The sequence below is a fragment of the Nymphalis io genome, chromosome Z (genome assembly GCF_905147045.1).
Source record: "Nymphalis io chromosome Z, ilAglIoxx1.1, whole genome shotgun sequence".
Taxonomy (NCBI): Eukaryota; Metazoa; Arthropoda; class Insecta; order Lepidoptera; family Nymphalidae; genus Nymphalis; species Nymphalis io.
Window position 1 is genome coordinate 16,786,869 of NC_065918.1, and position 22,829 is coordinate 16,809,697.

Here is a 22,829-nt window from a genome sequence, read left to right on the forward strand (position 1 = left end):
GTAATATTGAGCGATTATTTCAAATATATTTAAAATAAATAATAAAAACATTAGCTACTTCAATATAAGATTGTATAAAGCGATCGTTAATAATTAATTCTATGTAATTATATATAATTATATTTAAACTCCTTAGAACACCGTCGTAAGGTTGCCTGTCTGTCGATATTCTACAGGATATATGTATTTCGGAGTGTGCCCAGGAACTATTTAATTTGGTTCCCCCGTCACTTTATTACCACAGAACTGCGAGGCGTCGTAAGGATCTGCACCCGTACGTAGTTGACGAATTAAGACACGTACGAAACGATTTGCTTGCTCGTTTCTGATACGCATCGGTAAGGTCTGGAATACCCTCCCGACTTCCGTATTCCCCACCACCTACAATATGGGTACCTTCAAGTCAAGAGTGAATAGGCATCTTTAAAGCAAGCGCGCTCCATCGTAGACTGTATCTTCACTGTCCTTCAGGCGTGATAACAGTCAAGCGCTAGCTAAACATTTAAAAAAAGGGATCGTTTTTGTTTTATTTTTGCCGGATATGTTATTGATAACATTTCACGTAGTCTTAACAGGATCTTTTGAATTTAATATAAAATGCTTATGCATAAGTTCAGACACGCTTAAAGGTCTTTGAATATCGTCTAACATAATCAATAAATTTTTCATCATGGTTAAATTGTTCGATAGCATATAATTCATATACGCAGGTAGGCAGGTAGGTTCAGGTTATTTAAACAGAGGATATAAATAAAAGAGCATTTCGATTACATGGGTTTACTTTCGCTTATAATATAAGTGATTATTTTTTAATTTTTCTTCAGCTTTGTCTTAGACTGCTTGTGCGGCTCCGGCTCCTCGCGGAATTTCCTGTAGTTCACGTTCTTATAGTTGAACGGCTTTACGTTAGTAGTAGTTGTGGCTACAGCCTCGGTTTTATTTTTGGCCTTGTTCCGATTTTTGTTCCTGTTCTTCACAGGCTTGTTCTTGTCCGGCTTGTTCTTCTCCTGCTTGTTCTTCTCCTGCTTGTTCTTCTCCAGCTTGTTCTTCTCCAGCTTGTTCTTCTCCAGCTTGTTCTTCTCCAACTTGTTCTTCTCCTGCTTGTACTTCGGGTGCTTGCTCTTATGTAGCTTGTTCTTCTGCGGCTTATTCTTTTCAGCCTTAGTCTTCCCCTGGGTGGTGTTCGGTTCGTTCTTATTAGCACCTTTGTCATTTGAGAACTTGCGCTTGCGCAGCGCAGCTGTGCCTGTCACATCGGCCACCGGTGCCACAGCCTCATCTTCGGGCTCTTTCTCGCTTTTCTTATTCTCTTTTTCGATGAGCGTCTTTGCTTCCTGTAACTTGATCAGCACTTCAGTCTTAATATACTCGTTGCCCTTTGATATGGCCTTAATCTTCGCCTCTTTCTCATTGTATTCCTTTATCTCCTCAATCTGAATAAAATAAAAACTTAATTAAATAATAATATTAACAACTAGCCTTCGCTCGTTCAGTTCGTCGTAAAACGTCGTTATTTTTTATTATTGATTGATTGATTCAATAAATTACATAAAGTAACGTATATAACAGTTTTAACTTTTTAACCATTGAGAAATACTTATAAAGATTTTATAACTAACTAAAAATTCGCCTGCCGCTTGACCCGCGTCATAACCAAATATCCAGTTTACGATATCTGTATCCTGACTTACATGTGAAAATACAATGGGTAAAGCAGCAGCAAACAAAAGAAAAGATAAATAAGGTTAAAACTAAACAATTTAATGTAAACTTTATTAAACCCTACAGCTAAGAAATAGGTCAGTTTAGAAGTAAAGAGTTATCGTTTATAAAATACAAAACAAAAATATGAACTTAAGAGAATAGAACGAACGCGACGCCAAAGCGACGAAGCGTTTACTATTATCAATGTAATTACAAAATGTTCAGTTGGTCGTTGTTGTTAGACAGTAATTTCGATTGGTTATTTTAGCCGTTTCAAAGATTATCCATTTCGAAGATGAAATATTATAAGTTTTGTTATTTATCTGAAATATAAAACTTACGTACCTGCGCCAAAGAACGATACTGCTTGTATCTGTCGTACGGTGGTATGAACATCTTCGCATCCACATTCAAACGCGATCCCTGTACAACGAATGACAAATTTATACTTTTTGATTTGATTGAAGTCATAAAAATAATTAACAAAAATCACTGATTTCTCTACACTACAGAACACATATTTAACATAATTTATTAATCAACAAAAACCCGTAGCCGGAACCAATGGATGTCAATAATACCGGAACGCATTCTATACTCAAGTTAATTGATAATTAGAGCTATATTATAAGCATCTGTACTACCCCAGTACTAATACTAACTACAGTTGCTGGTCTCCCGTCCATCTAAAACCTTTAAATAATTGCTATAACATTATTAATTTAGAGAAGAATAAACACATGCCTGAAGATTGACGAACGGACGGACGTTTTATTATAGATATTAGAATTGTCTACGAGAAGTTATTTAAAAGCTGCTATTGGCTTGTTACTTACGGATAACGGCTAGTCGAGTATACGTATAGAGAAGATGCTGATACTTCGATAAAAAATATTAATGTCCATTAGAGGTCTACCATTTGAATATATTTACTGGGCTTTATACACCAAGGTACTGGGAAGCGAAATCTCTGTATGTTTTCTCGTGTGGCTGATATTTTGAATTATGTATTTAAATAAAATGAGGTACTTTATTATTTGCTCGTGTCTAGTTCTGAATAAGGTTTTGAACCTTTATGAAATGACCAAAATCGGAGAGGCGGACTGAGAAAATTCTTAAAAAGGTGTCCTATATCGTAATATAGGACACCTTTTTAAGAATTTTCGAAGAATTTTGATACTGGCAGAGCATCAGGTCCTCATATGACTTAAATTATAAACTAAAAACTTGAGAGCCTCAGTCCGCCTCTCCGATTTAAGTGTTCACGCTGCTTCTTAGAGGGATATTTATTTTTGCTAATTATAAATTAATGTGATAGAGTAATATAATTATAAAATCGAAAAGTAATTATTTTTAATTAGAAATAGGTAGGCAGACTGGCAAAAGGCGTTATAAGAAATATTAATCATCTCTTACATCGCCAAAGTACCACCAACCTTGAAACTAAGATGGCCTATAATTATGGCCTCTTTGCGTGCAGTACACTGGCTCACACGTGCTTCAAACCGAAACACAATGTATGAATATGTGATGAGCGGGTGGTGCCTACTCACACTGGCTGACTCAAAGTTCTACCACATAGTGAGGTGAGCTATATCGTAGTAAACAATAATTTAATTACTGAGTTCTAGATAACAGTAACTATAAACGTAAATATTTCAAAACTATATGATAAGTTCAAAATAATTTCAATAAATACATAATGAAGTGAAGATTAATCGTCGAATATTCGCAGTCCACAGTCGAGAAAGCGACGTGTTCACTTTCGTAAAATCCATGAGAATGTGAAAATAACTGAATGATTTAGAAAATATATGAAAGCATTAATAAATAATACAAAAAATAATAATTACTAAGCATTTTATTAAATCACTCCAATCTACAATCCATCCGTTCAGATAAACCTTGCTTATGTCTGAAATCAGCCCTACATCTATTATAATAGCGTATATTTACAGGCTGGGATTTAAATATGGCGCAAGATTCGGTTATCAGTAGATATTCGTATTCCTTACATGGCTAATAGTAACATATTTTTGTGTACATATAGTACGATAGTACAGAGTATGGACGATAAATGTGCGTCAAACAACTTATAATACTTCGTTGAAGCGTACAATACTTTAAAAGTAATACATTAAACACAACAACTTGACCAAATTTTAATTCCCTAGAACTTGATTGCGTTTTTTAGATACATGTACTATTTATCTTTTTGAATCTGTGTACGTACTGTTCTTAAACAATTATATATTTGTTGATAAACTAATAATGATAAAAAAGCTGTGAACATAGAATAATACCGTCTTCGGGGAATCAAAGCCAAAATGCGAGCAAAACAAAATACATCAATATTTTTTTCATCTAATGATGTGAACTCACAGTGCCAGGCTTGGGAGTCTTGAAGGCTGCAATGTCGGCATTTTCGGGAAGCTCCACCTCCTCCAGGGGGCCCGCGGCCTCGTCCAGTCCGCCGTCGTCACTGTCAGCAAATTCAAATATCGAAGATATGTGCCACCCAATCACGTGCCTTACGAGATTATTTTGTTGTTTCTCTTCGTAAAGTAAAAAAGTTGTAACCAGAAATTCTGACAAACTAGATAAAATATAAACTTTTTTGATATGAAAGGCATTATTTATTATCTGTGTTATAATATGTTTACGAGATTATTCAATCGAACAAGGCTTTTTAAAAGCTGAGACGAAACAGTTAACTGTTTCGACTAAGATTGCTTGTTATGAAATTTCTTACAATTTCATTATAAGGTTTATTGCGTATAATTTGCATTTGATTAATTAATTTTGGCGATTGCGAAAAGTCCGCAATGTACTGACATTAGATTTTTTGTTGATACTATTTGAGAATACAACATTGCCAAATTTTTAACTTCTGTTTTATATTATAAATAAGATCGAATTTGTCTGACAAAAAGGGGTTATATTAGTGTAACAATAAATGGCTAAAATTACGTGTATTCGGGGTAATTTCCCAAATCAAGGACATCGTATGTGAGTTGCGGCGGCTCTATATACTCGTCTTCTTGCAGCATCTCATGCGGCAGGGGTTCCAGCGGGAGCTCGCGGCACTGAAACAGACATGCCTGTTGTACTCACTTGGACGGGTTTACACCACGAGACACCGACCACACCGGTGCATACAAGTTTTAAAATATATTTAGGTAATTATATAAATTTTATATAGATAATTATATATAACTCATATTGCAGTCACAGCTTGATCGTATTTAAATTATTTGCTTTAAAAACCTACATAAAATAGGTACGATAAAAACTACATACTTGCATTTTGAGATAATTTCGTTTGATTTCCTTAACTAAAAATGTCGTTTCAAAGCTTTTTTTTTTGTTTTGATAAAATATAATACTGGCCATATTAATATTTATAAAATTGATAAACTAAGTTATTTTTTACGCATTGTTCACGGCGAACAATCTCTGTAAGTATGTTGTTGTGTCTCACGTACCGACAGCAACATACGGTGCACGGTGACGAGATTCTGCTTGAGGAACGGCGACATAGGGTGGCAACAAGCGCTCAAGCCCTGCATTTCCTTTGGAAGTGTCTCGGCGAGCGTCAACATCATGTGGTTCGGCAACAAGTAGCTATACACATGAAAAACATACATGTTATTAAGTAGAAGTACTTAGTAGCACTTCACGCGATTTCATTTCTGCTCCATTTTCTGTTGTTTATTCTAATTTTTTTATAAGTGGGCCATGGTAGATGCTGAGGTAAGCGCGTTCACACAAACTTAAAATTAAATCAAAATATTTTCATCAAAATAGACTTTTACAATTTTAACGCAACTCTTCGTTATATAATCGTATAAATTAATAATAAAAATAAAAATTATCTTACTTGGTGGCAGGCAATGGGTTTTCTGCAAGCCCATCTTGGTTCGATACCATCAACTGAACATATACTTTACTTCCAAATTGTCATACACAGTATTGCGTTTCGGTTTGAAGGGCGAGTGAGAAAGTGTAGTACCCATGTCTATTGGCATTGGTAACCAGTTACCGTCAGCTGGCCTATTTGCTAATCCACCTTCATTTTATTCATAGAATGATAATGATAGAACACAATATTATACAATTAGTACATCTTTGGTATCATCATCTGTTCGCGATTCCGCCGATGAGGTTGAGCCATATGCTGCAGCCTAGATAGCTACTCTTTACAAATTTCGTATAATATCTGTTAACTCACTTTGTGCTCTCGTCCATCTCCCGCGCATTAGCGTCACGCCAGCGATACAGCATCCGCAGGGCGGCCATTTGCCTAGAATTGAAAGACTTCTTCGAGCGCGTGTAGATGTTCATGTGACTGTTCTCGTGCAACACTTCCTTGTTGTAGGTCTGCATAACAAACATTTTTTTATTATTATATAACTTGTGTTAAAATCATATAAATTCAACATCAACAACAAATTTTATATAAATAATAACTTACGTGGCCACACAGATGGCGGCTCACTTCGAAGACCGAGAGCAGTCGGTTGTACGCTCCTCCACCCGCGTCCAGCAGGTCGCCCTTCATACGACGCCAGATGTACAGCAAGTAGTGCGTGTCCAAACGCGCATAGCGCACCAATTCATCCGGCAGCGGACGAATGCGCCAATCGGCGAGTTGAAACCTGTGAGTGTTGCGTTGTTGTTTGTACAAAGTGTAAAAAAGACTACCATCGTTATTAAAGATTTTATTATTTAAAAAAAATATATTTTTACGAACTGAAATAAAACGACATGTACAATTGACGAGCCGGTTGGCGTGGTTGGTAGATATTTTCACGCCGAAGGTTGTGGGTTCGATGCCCATCCAGAACAGACATTTGTGTGAATGAAAAAAACATTACTGTTTGTTCTGAGTCTGGGTGTAATTATCTATACAAGTGTATTTACAAAAAAAAACTAGTATATATGTCATATATTATTTGTCTGGTTTCCGTAGCACAAGCACTGCTTAATTTGGGATCAGTTGGCCGTGTGTGAATAATGTCGCAGGATATTATTATTTTATTGATTAAAGTTTAAAGACAGAAATAGAACAAATGAACTTTCTAATGGTAAGGGAAGGGTTTTGTTCGGTGGTAGGTAATGCCTATTTAAGGCACGGTCAAAATCTATAAATCTTAAAGCTGGAGGCTGGATTTGAATTTGAAAGATATTTGTTATATAAAACTTATTTCTATCTGTAGGGACAAGGACAGCTAGACCGGTTTAACTTGGTCCCCGAGAAAAGAACGCAAAGACAAGAGGGGTATATTTGACCGAATGAATACTTCTATCAGGAGTAATTGATCCTGTATAAAGTACAAGACCCGACAGACTTATTTTTAAACATTACCAAACAGTATTAATTGCGCCGTATTTAATGTTGAGCGATAGCTTACAAGTATCGATGTCATACAATTCTGCGAGTTTTAGATATTGTTACGATCGCATAACAATCATTATCACATACGATAAGAAATTAACGAAATATTAATAAGAATATTTGAATTAAAACCAAGATTGGTAAACGTGTACTTGACAACTATTTTATATTCCACAACACGTATACAAAATGTAAGCTAAAGAAATTGTGTAAAATTGATTCTTTGTGGATAATTACAAATGGTTTTCGTTCATTGAAACATTTTTTTATGTGGTGAGTGAATTGGCTAACGACATACAACGCCTTTGGTTTAATTTTGTCCATACTTTAGTATTTAGCCGTGCGATCAAAGCTGGGTGGCTCGTGTAATCGTGCAAGCGATCCACCTGCAAAAGTATTCCCGAGGACACTCCTAAAAGTACCAGAGTGATTTCTCCGTGCAGTTCAGTTCACACGGCGCTGACCCCAAATAAATGAGATAAGGGTGAGGGTGGGTGTTCCGTGTATACTTACTTCTTATCTGTGTTCACCCCGCAGTAACGGAAGAGCAGGGCTTTTAGGGAGAGCGCTGGCAGGTTGAGCGCGCGTGCAGCCTTGTGGGTGTCAAACATACCAACCACGTACACGCCGAAGTCGCGCTGTAGCCACAGCACATCCATCTCAGCGCCATGGAACACCTGATAATGTAACAATAATACACTAATTGTACGCGAAAACACTGTAAAGTATTAGCATATGAAATGTCTACTGTCTGTCTATTGTGTAAATGTCGAACTAGATTAATTTATTCGTAACATGGCCCAGTGGTAAGAACGCGTGAATCTTAACCGGTGATCGTGGGTTCAAACCCGGGTAAGCACCACTGAATTTTCATGTGCTTAATTTGTGATTATAATTCATCTCGTGCTATACGGTGAAGGAAAACATCGTGAGGAAGCCTGCATGTGTCTAATTTCACTGAAATTCTGCCAACCCGCATGGGAGTAGCGTGATGGAATGACCTCCATACCTTCTCCTCAAACAAAAAAGGGGAGGAGGCCTTAGCCCAGTACTGGGACATTCACAGGCTGTTCCTACTAACTGCTTCATAGTGCTTTGGTAATGTAGAGAATTATTTTGATTTTTTTATACCTTTTATATTAATCAAATATATTATATCTTATTTCAAAGAGAATCTAAATAGAAATACGTCACTCACTTTTATCTTGTTCGGGTTGGTGAACGACAAGTTCAGTTTGTGAACATGTTCACGCACAGCAAGAGTGTCGACGAGAAAGTCGCCGGCGTACGTCGTTATTTGAATCAGACAGGTTATGCCTGAAAAGAAGGTACCATTAAAAACGTATCCATTTTAATAAAATGTATTATCTACAAAATAATAATAATGTCCTCCAGACCGATTTCGATCACGGCGGCCAATCTCAAAGAGATATTAGCCAACTACGCAGGAGATATTATAGTGCACAAGTGTGTGCGCAAACACAAATGCACTCTCTATTCCCTAAATCTCATAATCCAATGGGAGGGCAATCGACACGACCGAAAAGAGTTTAGGAGCTGGACCAAGGGCTTTAACGTGCTTTCCGAAGCGCGGGAGTGTACACACTTCCAACTTCCAGACTCCGGGCTGCTATTCAAAATTTTCTGACAGGAAAACCCAATAACTTTTTATTTGCCCGGCCTTACATCAAACCACTAGACCAACGAGGCCGTCACTCATCTATACTAATATTTTAAAGATTAAGATTATTTTTATGTTTGTTTGTAATGGATAAATTTAAAAAACTATTAAACCAATTAATAAAATTCTTTCATCTACAGAAAGCTACATAATCAGCGAGTAACTTAGGTGGTATTTTATTAGAAACCAAAAAAAATTAAAATTATCAAAAAAAACCTACAAGTCATTGTTTGGCGTGCGCTGCCAAAAAGTATTGATAATACCTAAAATAATGATTTAAATATTCATAATACTCATCGTTACCTACACTTTACAATAATTGCTTTTTGTAAAAATTAGCCAATGGAAACACGGGTAGAATCACAAGATGATAACAAGATACATTCGTATCATGATATTCATTGTTATTTAATTTTTATTTACCACAACTATAAACAATTGTTGTACTTTACAAATAGAATAGTGCATTGCGGATTATAGTTTTGACAATCTATAGAACATTAAAAATGGAATTGGGATTCATGCATGGTTCGCCCAACCAAATCAAGATTTCGTATCGTGTCGGCGATTGTGTGGCATTATGGTGGACAAAACTGATGCCGTTAAGTGTAGAACAAAACGTTTAAAAAGAGTGAAACCAAGAGTCGACAGAAACGGAGAGGGTGGTTAGCGTCAGCAACAAGTGAGCAACATGAGTCTATTAACTAAAAATATTAAAAGCATATAGGAAAAAAGTCGGGAAAAATGGATGCAATGGCCGCCTGCAAAATGTGGCTACGAAATGTGGCTGATATATATAATGTGGCTGATATGGTATGATATATTGTTATTTTATTTTTGTTTCATATGTTTAAACGATAATTTTTTAATGAATCAAGCAAAAATTATTATGTACCATTTACTTGGTGGTACGACAAGTCCGTCTATACCGCCCATTTATCACTAAGGTTGGTAGCGCGGTAGCGATGTAAGGGATGGTTAATATTACTTAGCGTCAATGCATACCGGGTGGTGGTGACCACTTTCCATCAGATGACCTGCTTGCCAGTCTGCCTAGCAATTATTATTTAACAAAAAAACACAACTTTTCAAGAGGTGTCTCATAATGTGGGACGAACGCGATCTCACACACAGAAGCCGTAAACAGAACTAAGAGAACGAAGAAACTCAGACAAAGCTGTGGGAGTGTTTGTCGGTGACTTTTCTCAAACACTTTCTGTGATCTTTAAATATATTTATATTATATTACGGATATTATATATAATATCCGTAATGTCTTCTAAGGTAAATATCTGTCCAACGCGGACCGTATTAAGACATATGCGTTAAAACAGCTTGGATATAATATTAGTTTATTTTCATAAAGGATACATAAATTTAATTTTATTTTATTATATATGATTATCAAATGTAAATGATTGATATAAAATATTAAATACAGTTTCTTATCGGTTCTAACCAGTGATAGCTCTTCAATAAGTAAGTAACTTTGTTAAATGCACTAAGTGCTTGCAAAAGTCTAATTAATATTAATAATCGGCTTCCACACTTTTTTGCCGATCACCGTATATTTCCATGGAGGTTTTCATATCATTAAATTCGAACTCGCAACGAGATGAAGCCTCTGCACATATGCCGCCCGCACCCGCCGCCGCCGGGCTTAATCGATTGGCATATACATAAACGAGACAGAGCCAACAAGAGGCGTTGCAACGCAACGCACCGCCTCGTTTTACCTAATATAGCATATATACACAATATAATGCATTTTTATTCGTATTTAATGCGTTCACGAACCGTTCGAATGATTTGAATTTTTAAGTTAAGTAGCGCACGATTTATTTGTAAGAATGCAACGACAGCTGGACATAAGATAAGTTTACTAAAAACAAACATAACTTAAATGACATACAATATTCAAGTAGTCATTTATGAGTCGGCATTATAGAAGAATAACTTTAATGTTGAGCGACCACCGGTTGAATGTTACATGTACTGATAAGATCCAGCAAGAAATTTAGTATTTATTCGTCAGTATTCGTCAAAAAAGCCGAGATGGCCTGGTGGTTAGAACACGTGAATCTTAACTGATGATCGCGGGTTCAAACCCGGGCAAGCACCACTGAATTTTCGTGTGCTTAATTTGTGTTTATAATTCACCCCGTCCTTAAAGGTGAAGGAAAACATCGTGAGAAAACCTACATGTGTCTGATTTCATTGAAACTCTGCCACATGCGTATTCTACCAAACCCAATTGGAGCAGCTCCAAACCTTCTCCTCAAATGGGAGAGGAGGCCTTAGCCCAGCAGTGGGACATTAACAGACTGTTACTGTAAGCAATGACATAGTAAAGTTTCATCCGGCGTACTATGACTGTACTTTTCATATTTTTTTACAAGTTTATACGACCAGTAGACGCATAACCCACGGAACGCCCCTCCACGATTCAAATCAAAATCAAATCAACAGCCAGTCCACTGCTGAACATTGGCCTCTCCCAAGGTGCGCCAAAGCTCCCTGTCCTCCGCCTTCCGCATCCAGTTGGTGCCTGCCACCTTCTTAAGGTCGTCGGTCCACCTGGCTGGAGGGCGCCCTACGCTGCGCTTGCCGATTCGCGGTCTCCACTCTAGGACTCGTCTGCTCCAACGGCCATCGGTCCTACGACATACGTGACCAGCCTACTGCCACTTCAGCCTGCTAATTTTGCAAGCTATGTCGGTGACTCCGGTTCTTTTCCGGATAATCTCATTTCTGATCTTATCCTTCAAAGATACTTCGAGCATAGCTCGCTCCATAGCACGCTGAGCGACTTTGAATTTGTGGACTAGTCCCGCAGTTAGTGTCCACGTTTCGGCACCGTATGTCATGGCAGGTAAGACGCATTGGTTGAAGACTTTCGTCTTCAAACATTGCGGTATAGACGACTTGAGGACTTGACGAAGGTTGCCAAATGCTGCCCATCCCAAGCGAATTCTTCGATCGGCTTCCTTCTCGAAGTTGTTCCTACCGACTTGTATTATCTGTTCTAGGTAGGTATATTCACTAACAACTTCGAGAGGTTTCCCCTCGACGTATATCGGTCCCGGCACGACATGCCTATTGAACATGACCTTGGTCTTGTCCAAGTTTATACCGAGACCGACACACCGGAAAAACTCTGCTATGATGACGATATCGTCGGCAAATCGAAGGTGTGAGATGTACTCGCCGTTTACATTGACTCCATACTCAGTCCAATCAAGCGTCTTGAAAACGTCTTCCAACGCGTTGGTGAACAGTTTCGGGGATATTACATCCCCCTGTCTCACCCCTCTGCGCAGTTGGATCGCCTTCGTCTTACAGTCCTGGATGTGGACCGTCATTGTAGCGGCGTTGTACAGTACCTCGATATATCTCCAGTCGATATGACATCTCTGCAATGAGTCGAGCACTGCCCAGGTTTCGAGGGAGTCGAAGGCTTTCTCGTAGTCCACAAATGCCATACACAGCGGCTGATTGTACTCTACTGTCTTCTGTACAATCTGCCGAACAGTATGGATGTGGTCCACGATGCTGTAGCCTGATCGAAAGCCTGCTTGCTCTGGGGGCTGGAACTCGTCTAGTCGTCTGGCGAGACGGTTCGTGACGACTCTTGAGAACAGCTTATACACGTGACTCAGGAGGGAGATTGGTCTGTAGTTTTTCAAGAGGGTTTTATCACCTTTCTTGAAAAACAGTACCACCTCACTCCCGCTCCACGTTTCCGGGGTATTGCCATGTTGGATGACGGAATTAAATAGGCTTGCTAGCTCTTTTAGGACCGGAGTCCTGCCTGCCTTAAGCAACTCTGTTGTGATTCCGTCATCTCCCGGGGCTTTGTTGTTTTTAAGCTGTTCTAGAGCCGCCCTAATCTCGCCTTGGTCAACGACCGGGAGCTCCTCGGAGAAATGGCGCATAAGAGGGGCGCGCTGGTCATCAATACTGATTCCCACGGGATCGGGTTTATCCGATCTTGAAGAGAACAACTGCCCATAAAACCTCTCTACTTCTCCGACAATCTCAGGCCTAGAGGTAACGACCCCACTATTTTCAGTTTTAAGTTTTGTCAGACGCGGCCTCCCAAACTTGCGAGCGAACACTTTCGATCCCCGATTTTGCTCGCAGCCTTGATGGCACGGGAGCGTCGGAGATCGCGTCGCGTCAGCGTTTTTATTGTTCGGTTTAAGGCCTTATCTGACAAAAACGATGGTAGTTCTCGTCGTTTTCTCATGAGCTCGAGTGTCTCAGCAGAGAGTTTTGGTGCGTTGTCTCTTCTCTGTGGCGGAAAACACTTGCGGGATGTGTTTTGCAGTATTTTGACCAGCGTGTCAGTTTTCTCATCAATGTTGCTTACGTTTTCCAACGCGGTGAATTGATTTTGAAGTTCTATTTGGAACTTTTCGGAGCCTTGAGCAGCTTGGAGCATGATTCAGCACCACGATTCAGCTGATGATTATTTCACAGCTCAGTATGATGTTAACTATTCATGAGAAAAGTTTCAGCCGGTGTGCTATTACTTTTTTTTCACTCTCTATTCCCTAACTCTCATAGTCCGATGGGACAGTAATCCGACACGACTGGTAAGAGTTCGGGCGTAGGACCAACAGCGTTACGTGCTTTCTGAGGCATTGAAGTACACACTTTTAACTACGAGACTCCGGGCTGCTATTGAGAATTTTCGACAGAAAAACGCAATAACTTTTAACTGGCCCGACCTAGGATTTGAACCCAGGACCTCCGGTTCTGAGACCTTAGATCTAGCCACTAGACCAACGAGGCAACGTCAAACAATTTTAATATTAAATCGATTTTCAACATTTCACTATTCAGTCTTTATTTATTCGAAATGAATTGTATTGTGGTTGTAGTTAAGGAAAAAGTACAGATAGAAAATTAAAATAAAAAAAAATGTTTGTAATTCGCAAATAGCCATATTAACTTAAACAAAAGCAATTATTTTGAAATCGCAGACAGACACTTCAATTTTATTTATTTGTATAGATTTATTGAGAAACATTGGGTTATTGTAGTTTAGTTTGATGTTAACAATAATTAATTAATTATAATGTGTTGCCAGACTAATATAAGTACTAATAAGGACGCGCCATTTTAACGTTATAACAAAACTTTATACACGAGTGCAAAAAACCGTGGCCGGCTTCTAGCTTCATTAACCAAAGCGTAAGGTCACTTGTTGCATGCGATACACTTTAAAAATCTTGGGAAAACCTTTAGACAATTAATGTTTTCGCATGACAATAGACTGGCAACATCGCAGTGCTTTGGGAACAGCTGCTTCGGCTTACACGGTCTTTCTTGTCCAAAGAATTCATATAGGTAGAATAGATTTTCGCCAATGCTCTCTTAATAATAAAATAACCAAAAAAAAGGTTACCAGATAAAATCGAACTACGAAAAATCAACGCTCTGTACGAAACAAGAAAATAGCCTTTGGTCCGAAATTTTTATTTAGTAATTTGTCATCCAATAAGAACACAACTTCGATAGTTCTATAGAGAATATAATTCGCACGCCATCTTATCCTAAAAGTAGCATATTTAACAATACAATTCATATTTAAGTTTCTTATTTAAATTATTTTGAGATTTTATTTGTCCGACTTGATCTATCTAAATTTTCTTTATTATTATTTTTTATACAACGTATGGTACGTTGTCTGAAAAAATAAAAAATAAAATTCGCAATATATTAAAAAAAGATTATATTTCCAAGTCACCTGTATGAACACATCCATAAATTACCAAAACATGAATTAAAAACAAAAAGACCCAGCCGCTCGAAAATCCATTATATGTTTACAATGTGCTGATTAAGCCCTTTAATTTGATACGTAAGACTTGACATTTAAAATAAATGTTTGATCTAATACAAGGCCACGCTCTCTTTCAAGGCCATTTTAAGTTTATTGTGATGTCACAATCTAAAACCAACAGACAATCTAACTATACCAGATTTATAAAAGTATGATTGGTAGATATGTAGGATGAGATGAAGTTACACATAAATAATTTTCTTTGTCCCCGCTGTGGGTCAAGTTGAAAACCTTATGTTACATACCCTGTAGAAAAAGAAGAAGCCTGTATATCTTCCACAGCTGGGCAAAGATCTACTCTCCTATTAAACTTAAGAGCTCTCAAGTTCCTTCTTAACCTATCATCATGCTACTCTGGAGCATGTTGAAGGATACAAATGTGGCTGAATTTCATCTGGCCTTCTTAACAATAATTTGAGGCTAATTACAAACACAAAGGGAGCATATATTATAAATGAAATTTCAAAATTACCAAGATAATATACCGTGACAAATTCCAGAAAGACATTGAAGTTCAAACGAGACCCTAACTTGACTTGACTCAACTTTAGTTACCAAAGTTATAGTTATAACTATAGAAAACCTAAAAATACATAATAAAAGAAATCTTTTACATTTTGCACACCTTGATTGTTCTTATTAGTAAAAAATATACCGATACGCGAGAAAGTTATTTTACAAAAAACTATGTGAATGAATACATGAATAGTTTTATTAATATATTTTAACTAATTATAACATATAACATAATGAAATTTTAAAAGATTCAAGATTTTGCTTAAAAATATTAAAATAATTAATCTTTTCAAAAAGATCTTTGTCTTCAAATAGGCCAGTGAGATAAATATTTCAATCTAAATATTGTTAAAAAAATTTGAAGTAATGTTGAGTCCACTTAATATTGTATAGAAAAAGTAGCATAACATTCAAATTATGACATAAGAGAATTATGAAGATTCTACAGAAACAGAATAGTTTTAGCAATTGAAATGTGCAAAATATATACATTATATAAATATATACATATAATAAATATATATGTACTAACCTTGATAAGTCCTGTAAGAATGATGTTCGACGTCCACAGCCAATTCCTCGACAGTCTCGAGATGTTCCACGAGCTGATCGACAAGCTCCTCGGTGTCGATGTACGTATAATTCGTTTCCTCTAGCGGTGGTGGGAACGTCGGAGGCTCTGGATCAGCCGATAATACCTCGAGCGACGGCTCAAAGGTTTCGATCTCCACTTTGTAAGGGTGCTCATACCTAAAAAAAAAATTTGTTATGATTAATTTTTATGGCAACTAGATAGTGCTATGTGACCATGTTAATCTATCTCCGTGTTTTTATAACTGCTATAGGGAAAAGTGCCCTTTCTAATGGCAAACATTAGTAAGTACATCATCAATGTAAAAATTGTAAGGTTATTACTGTATATTTAATCTTAGGGGTTGATATCAGGTTGCCACTGCAGAGAACAGAGAAGTAAAGAGTTCGTTTTTATTCCTGAAGAGGAAAATTATCGAAATGAATTATTATTATTTTATATGTGATCTCCTATTTATTAATAATACGAATTGGATCGCTTACCCAACTGCCTGGCCTTCATCATTGAACAAAATGTTCAAAGCCAGTGGTTTAATATTGTTCGGTTTGTCCGAAATCTTCGGGACCCATAGGTTGTTCGAGTTGTCGATTGTGTCTTTGAATCGCAATTGGGGCCTTCGTACATTTTTAGCCCCAAAGAACATGGCGGACCCCACCTTGAAAACATTGAATAATTGAAATATTTCACAAAATATACACTTAATTTATTAATGATCAGGATTAAAAATTAGGACGACTTTATATAGATAATACAGAATAATTTCAATTAAGAACATTTTTAGGCCGGGATCAATGCAAACAAAAAGCGGCGTAAACCCGAGATATTAAACGAGGTTATAAATTGCAATAACACCTCCAATAAGAGGCATAAGTACTTAAAACTGTATATAATTTTTACTAACTCGGAGCTTCTTCCCGCGGTAGCCCATAGTTAACTAAATCGCGTTAATGATTTTCGTATAAAATAACTAGCCGCTCCGCGCGGTTCCAGCCGCGTTCGACGTTGCCGCTCCGCCGCCGTTTGGGTCGGAGTGCGACGTTAGACTACCTTTCTCAATAAGGACTATCTTACGCATATATATATATATATATATATATATATATATATATATATATACATTTATAAGTCGAAATGGTAAATTCTGATATTAGTACGTACAAAAAGCAAACTTCATCTTTATATAATGGTATAGATAAAAAGTAGCCTGTGTCCTAATCGACAACATTGTTGTTCCCTATGCCAAATTTTATTATTAGAAGACGTCCAGCCGTTCGAGTGTCATTTAGAAACAAACTATAAATTTATAAACAAACAATATGTTAAACTTATATTGGCTTTCTTTTTAATTGAACTGTATTGAGTTGTCTGTAGATATGGTTATTCCTACCCTCTGATGTAAAATGTATGCTAGCATTTGTCACGAAAATGTTAATTTCATAATCACGTTGACATATCGCTATGAAAGCTTATAAAAATACTATATTTTAATCTAAATCCTTTCCAATGGCAATATGGGAAACTACAACTAAAGGGTAATACTAATTAAAATTCAAGCATCCAGAGCCGAATCAAAAATTTGTATTTGTAAAATCCGTTGATATAAAACACTAATGCAATAGTCCGCCATCCAGCATAAAATGATCCCCAGACGGCGGCGGACCGCTGATCAATACTCGTAATTTGCTCAAGTAAAAAACCACCAACTTTTTAAGTTATTTAAAATCAAAAAATAAATATGCTTTTATATTGAAAGGCCAGTTTTCTAATTAAACCTTTATAACAATAAGTATTCTTAACTCTTTGTATTTTAGAAAACAAAGACAAAAATATTGCATTTCCTATTCCTATATACATATATATTATTTGTTGGTTTTTATTTAATTGTTACGACTGAAAGTTATTACGGTCATAAAAAAAACATGTCACATTCGTAGAACAAAGGAAAATTATACACATTTCTAATGGTCTAAGGTGAGCATATAAAACCGGGATGGGTTGTTGCATTTTGTACTTGCGAACGTATTGAATCGCATAGGTACGACAGAGACTGCATTCAAAATCAATAACGTAGCTTTCAGCCGCCATTCGAGCACGCCTATAGGTACCATATAAACAGATACATACACCCATGTACTGCGACTGATGCGTTATTATATACGATGAGTACAGTCGCAATCGCAATCGTTATTATTCCGTCAAGTAAATTTTAACCGGCTTGTACATTAAGCTTACATATGAAGCAAGTTATAGAAAAGGAAGGCGGACGAGCATATGGGCCACCTGGTAAGTGGTCAACAACGCCCATTGACATTGGCATTGTACGAAATGTTAACCATCGCTTACAGCACCAATGCGCCACCAACCTTGGGAACTAAGATGTTATGTCCCTTGTGCCTGTTATTACACCGGCTCACCGTTCAAACCGGAACACAACAATACCAAGTACTACCCACCCAGACGAGCTCGTCTGGGTACCACCCACTCATCAGATATTCTACCGCAAAACAGCAATACTTGATATTGTTGTGTTCCGGTTTGAAGGGTGAGTGAGCCAGTGTAATTACAGGCACAAGGGACATAAAATCTTAGTTCCCAAGGTTGGTGGCGCATTGGATATGTAAGCGATGGTTGACATTTCTTACAATGCCAATGTCTAAGAGCGTTGGTGACCACTTACCATCAGGTGGCCCATATGCTCGTCCGCCTTCCTATTCTATAAAAAAAAAAAAAAGAGCTTGCACAAAGCACTACCACCAGTGAATGTGCTCTTGATATAAATTAAAATGTTTTTTATAAAATTATCTTAATACCCCCTCCCCCCCATTGCTACTGCAAAATGATAATTCGAAGATATCCTGCATAGGTTAGATGATAGACGGAAAGGACGATAGTTATTGCATTTGGTTATATATTTATGTTCATACGTGTGCATATTTTCTTTATTCATGTAATGACATCTATTACTTAAATCGTAATCGTAAGTTTGCCTAAACGAGAGCACTTTTCGTATATAACACGATGCAATATGACAGCTTTCCATACAAAAAAAACGGTAATACATGAAACTGAAATGCAATAACGCTTTCATAAAATAGAAGTCTCTAGAACGTGCTAACGTTCGCTTCGATTAAAAATCAATAAAATTTCTATCTTTAAAATAGAACCATAAGAGCATAATAAAGCGATAAAATATAGATGACTTTGAGTCGGCATTTTCAAGTCTGGCCGTTGAACTAATCAATTAATCACTAACGAATCAAGTAACGCCCAGAGGGTTTGCTTGGTATAACTGGGGGTAACTGGAGGTAACTAGGGAGGTAACTAGGGAGGGTGAGTGGGCGAGAGCCAGACGCGCCGCCGCACAATATATAATACGTAGGTTGATAGGTGGCGGTGGGTGGGTAGGGAGTTAGGTAGTGAAGTGAAAACGTTATACTAATTGACTATAATGTACAGTGAACAACAAATTGTGTTTAATATTTAATAAAAAAAAAAAAAAATATATATATATATTATTTTTGTGTTATAAGAAGTCTATCCTAATCAAATGATAAATGCTAAACTTTGTGAGAGTGAATGTATCGATCTTTGTAACTGAATACTGAACGGATTTAGATTTCATTTGGAATACTTGATCCTGAGTTAGGAGATAGGCGATCTACCACCTATCCCTCCCCTCGAGCGAAGCTAGTATAGTTATATATCCCGAATTTGACAAACAGTAGCTGGGTTACTTTTTGCACATGAAATTATCAAGTTCAAGTACACAGATACAACAGAACACTTCCAAATTGCTTGATACGGCCGGGAAGAAAGCAACATAAAAACATTCATACAAAAAGCATATAAACTATGGAAATTGCAATGAAACAATAATAAAAGTTCAATTACCTCTATCTTTGTGATAAGGGGCTTGTCACTCCAGGCATTGCAGTTCGGATTGACACCTGCCAGGAACTGCTCGCATGGTGCGTTCACTCTGCACACATTGTCAATGTGGATGTTAACTCTGTCCATAATATTGTCGTTGGCGTCTATTATTTTCTCTGTGTTGTATGCGATATTTTTTCTGTTTGTACAAAACTTACTTTTATTAACCATTTGCTCTATGAACGCTCTAATCTAGAGCCCAACTGAATATGATAAATTATCTTCTGTACAGCCATAATAATAAGCTATAAAAATATTTCGTTATGTCGCTAGCAGATGAGAAAATGTTATGATATAAAATACTATATAATACAAGCAAATAAAAATATTTTATATAATGATAAATAAAATTAATAAAGAAAATATTCGGCTTACAAAATAAAAATGGAATATTTACAATATGACTGTTTTATGTTTACAATTGTGAAAGTCCAACTGATACAGGAGGAATCCAACAACATTATTGATAAGATGAAAACATTCAACACTGCTAAGCATTATTTGACTACAATTTAAAAAAAATCAACATTTAAATAATTGTAAATATGGGATAGGCTGAGCATTGGACATTATGTATATTATAGAATTGATTAATTGTATAATATACATAAGTTAGTTTAGTAGTTGTATCGATACAAAATGAATATTGATTGTCGAGGCTTCTTCTAGTCACATCATTTTAAAATCATTTTCACAATAAGCTTAATGAGATCATTGTATTAAATTTAAATTATATTTTAGATAATATTGCACCAGAACAAATTTCCAACAAAATATTTAACTACATATATATGTAAGTTACTACTATATAAATATATACTAATATGAAAGAGTAGTATATTTGGGAACGCCTTCTGAAAATAGATGGGTCTGGCCTATGTGTAGACTGTTTCCTATATCTTTTTTTAAATATATTTTATTTATTTCACTTGTATTATCCTACTCTACACTAAATTTTAAGATCATTTACAGTTTCCTTTGCCTTTCTTTTTAGTTCACAATATATATATTTAGTGAAAACTAGCTTTTTTAGTAATAAATTCGCTTTGCCAGTGAGCCAACATTAAAAGAATAAAGCTTAGCTTCCGGTTGAACTTGCCCAAAAATTAAAAAAGAAGGAAGTATTATTATGCTTTATTATTATATTATTATTGTGATGAATATTAGTGCATGTTTATGAGATGAAAAATAAAAAAAAATTACTTACGGTTTCAGCTTCACATTTGGCAGTTCATTGACAAGTATGTCGTTCAATCGTACAACAACATTATTGCTCACTTTACATGACACAACTCCAAAATCAGTGTATGTTTTGAATATATCGTATGCAACTCCTGCAGGCAGGTGATTAGACAGTTTGATTGTTTTCGTGATTTTTGTATATCCATCCTGAAAAAGAAAAAAAATGTAAAAAGAGAAAACATACTATAAGTATACTATTCTTCCTATACATCCATATCTTTTTAGGAAATTAATGGAAAAATTCATGATGTTACATCACAATTTCATAGAAAAATACAAATTCAGTATAAATTAATTATTATTTGCTTATTGGTAGTATTGAGAAAAGTGAATCCAAAATATCTAATGAAATATTATTTCATTATAAGTACTTAATTATTAAGCAGATATGTTATTTCATACTACTACTAAAACGATTGTATCATTTCAAACCAAACTGTTTCATTTACATTTAAGCATGTTACATATATTTAATTATTGTAGAAAATAATAATCATGGGATCTAATTTCATTAGGATTCTTATTAAGAAGTTTTGTTATAAAATTTATGTTCAATAGTAACATTTTATTTTATATTAATCACTCTTAGAATTACAGAATTATTTTATTTATGTAGTAGATAAATAGTTCCCCTCGTCACTAAGTCAAACATATTCAATCATAAAATCTATGAATCACATATAGGCTTGTGGTTACTTCGAAAATTACTTATAATATTTTATAAGAACCCATTGACTTGTACTATTAATAAATTTAGGGAAGACTTTTACTCATTAAATTAAATTATACCATCATATAATTAATACAACTGTTAAATTTATTCACTTCTGCTTGCTCTTCTATCTATAGCAAAGTTTGTTTAATGACGATTATATTTTCGTTGTACAGGTTGTACTTAGTCTCGACCAAAATAAATAGAACCAATTGATGCAACATATAAAAATAGAGAAAAGTATTGAATATCCTTTCATTTTCAATCATAATTAGGGCCGATCTTAATGATGCGAGCGTCCACCTTCGCTAAATGTTTTCTTTGTCCATGAAATAATTTCGTTATCAAGCTCACTTTGTTCCAGAACGAAGTCTGTACCTATAAGAGAATATCCATAGTTCCTGAATCTTACTAACAAAACTTGATTGCATCAATTGAAAAGGATTGACCTATTTTAACACAATCAAGTTTTTATTAAAGCTCAATAACTAGTATTATGATGAAAACACATGCTAAATATTGTCAGGATATTAAACTAAATCATTATTACATACCTGCGTAACTGATGTTAAATGTGGATAAAATTCTGGAGCTTCTGGGTTCAAAACTGAATTCATGTTGTATGAATAAACCAAGTATAAACATAAATAAAATAAACTGAAATATCACCACTGCACCATGCAGGAGGTGAGCTGTGAAGAATGAAATGAACAGAATATCAGTCCGCACAACAGATAATAAAGTGGTATGCACTATGTATAGTCTATATACCTATACAGTACTTTTAATAGACAATTTTGTAATTTAAAATTTATGGTTTCGTTCTAGAATAATCCTTTCTAGAAAAATATTCACAAGAATTGTTTTTTAAATTTTCTATTACATATTTAAAAAACAGAATATTAAAGGTAATTTAGAGTTCATAGAATTCACATTTATAAGCAATGGAAGGAAATAAAAAACCATTTAAATAATTAGCTTTATATTATTAATTCAAATTTATAATTATTTCAAGACGTACAATACGTCAGAACCAATCCACTACATAACATACTAAATTTGACATTTTAAGTCAAAAACGATTTTTAGGCTTCCAAGGAAATGTTTACCGTGTTTTTCTCTTAGAAAAGAGAGCTACTTGAAGTTATATTTTGCTCGAGTTGTTTATGATGTACGTTAGAGGGAGCGCTTTTGTAACACGTC

The 22,829-nt window shown here is 35.8% G+C and overlaps 1 protein-coding gene across 3 annotated transcripts; it reads right to left on the reverse strand.

The window, feature by feature from the left end:
* Positions 1-761: 761 nt before the first annotated feature.
* LOC126780475 (exosome component 10) lies at positions 762-22,342 on the reverse strand. 3 transcript variants are annotated; one of them, XM_050504995.1, is made up of 15 exons: positions 22,181-22,342; positions 21,930-22,004; positions 20,880-21,061; positions 19,634-19,721; positions 16,225-16,397; positions 15,683-15,900; positions 8,301-8,419; positions 7,616-7,779; positions 6,179-6,362; positions 5,936-6,084; positions 5,190-5,328; positions 4,675-4,790; positions 4,087-4,186; positions 2,050-2,127; positions 762-1,433 (listed from the first exon to the last, which is right to left on the reverse strand). In XM_050504995.1, exons 1-15 carry the CDS (start codon positions 22,241-22,243, stop codon positions 810-812), a joined length of 2,472 nt encoding a protein of 823 aa, XP_050360952.1. In that variant the 5' UTR covers positions 22,244-22,342; the 3' UTR covers positions 762-809. The 3 variants fall into 3 exon arrangements, with proteins under 3 accessions (XP_050360952.1, XP_050360950.1, XP_050360951.1); XM_050504993.1 differs by having other exon boundaries at positions 19,634-19,811; XM_050504994.1 differs by lacking the exon at positions 21,930-22,004 and having other exon boundaries at positions 19,634-19,811.
* Positions 22,343-22,829: the final 487 nt, after the last annotated feature.

What these genes read in the sequence shown, in the direction of transcription:
- LOC126780475 (XM_050504993.1), bottom strand. Translation starts at nt 22,243, where the DNA reads ATGAATTCAGTTTTGAACCCAGAAGCTCCAGAATTTTATCCACATTTA. An exon ending in GCCGCCATCTGTGTGGCCAC is followed by an intron (nt 6,085 to 6,178) that starts GTAAGTTATTAT and finishes TTTGTTATGCAG; the next exon opens with ACCTACAACAAGGAAGTGTT. An exon ending in AGACTCCCAAGCCTGGCACT is followed by an intron (nt 2,128 to 4,086) that starts GTGAGTTCACAT and finishes TTCGTTGTACAG; the next exon opens with GGATCGCGTTTGAATGTGGA.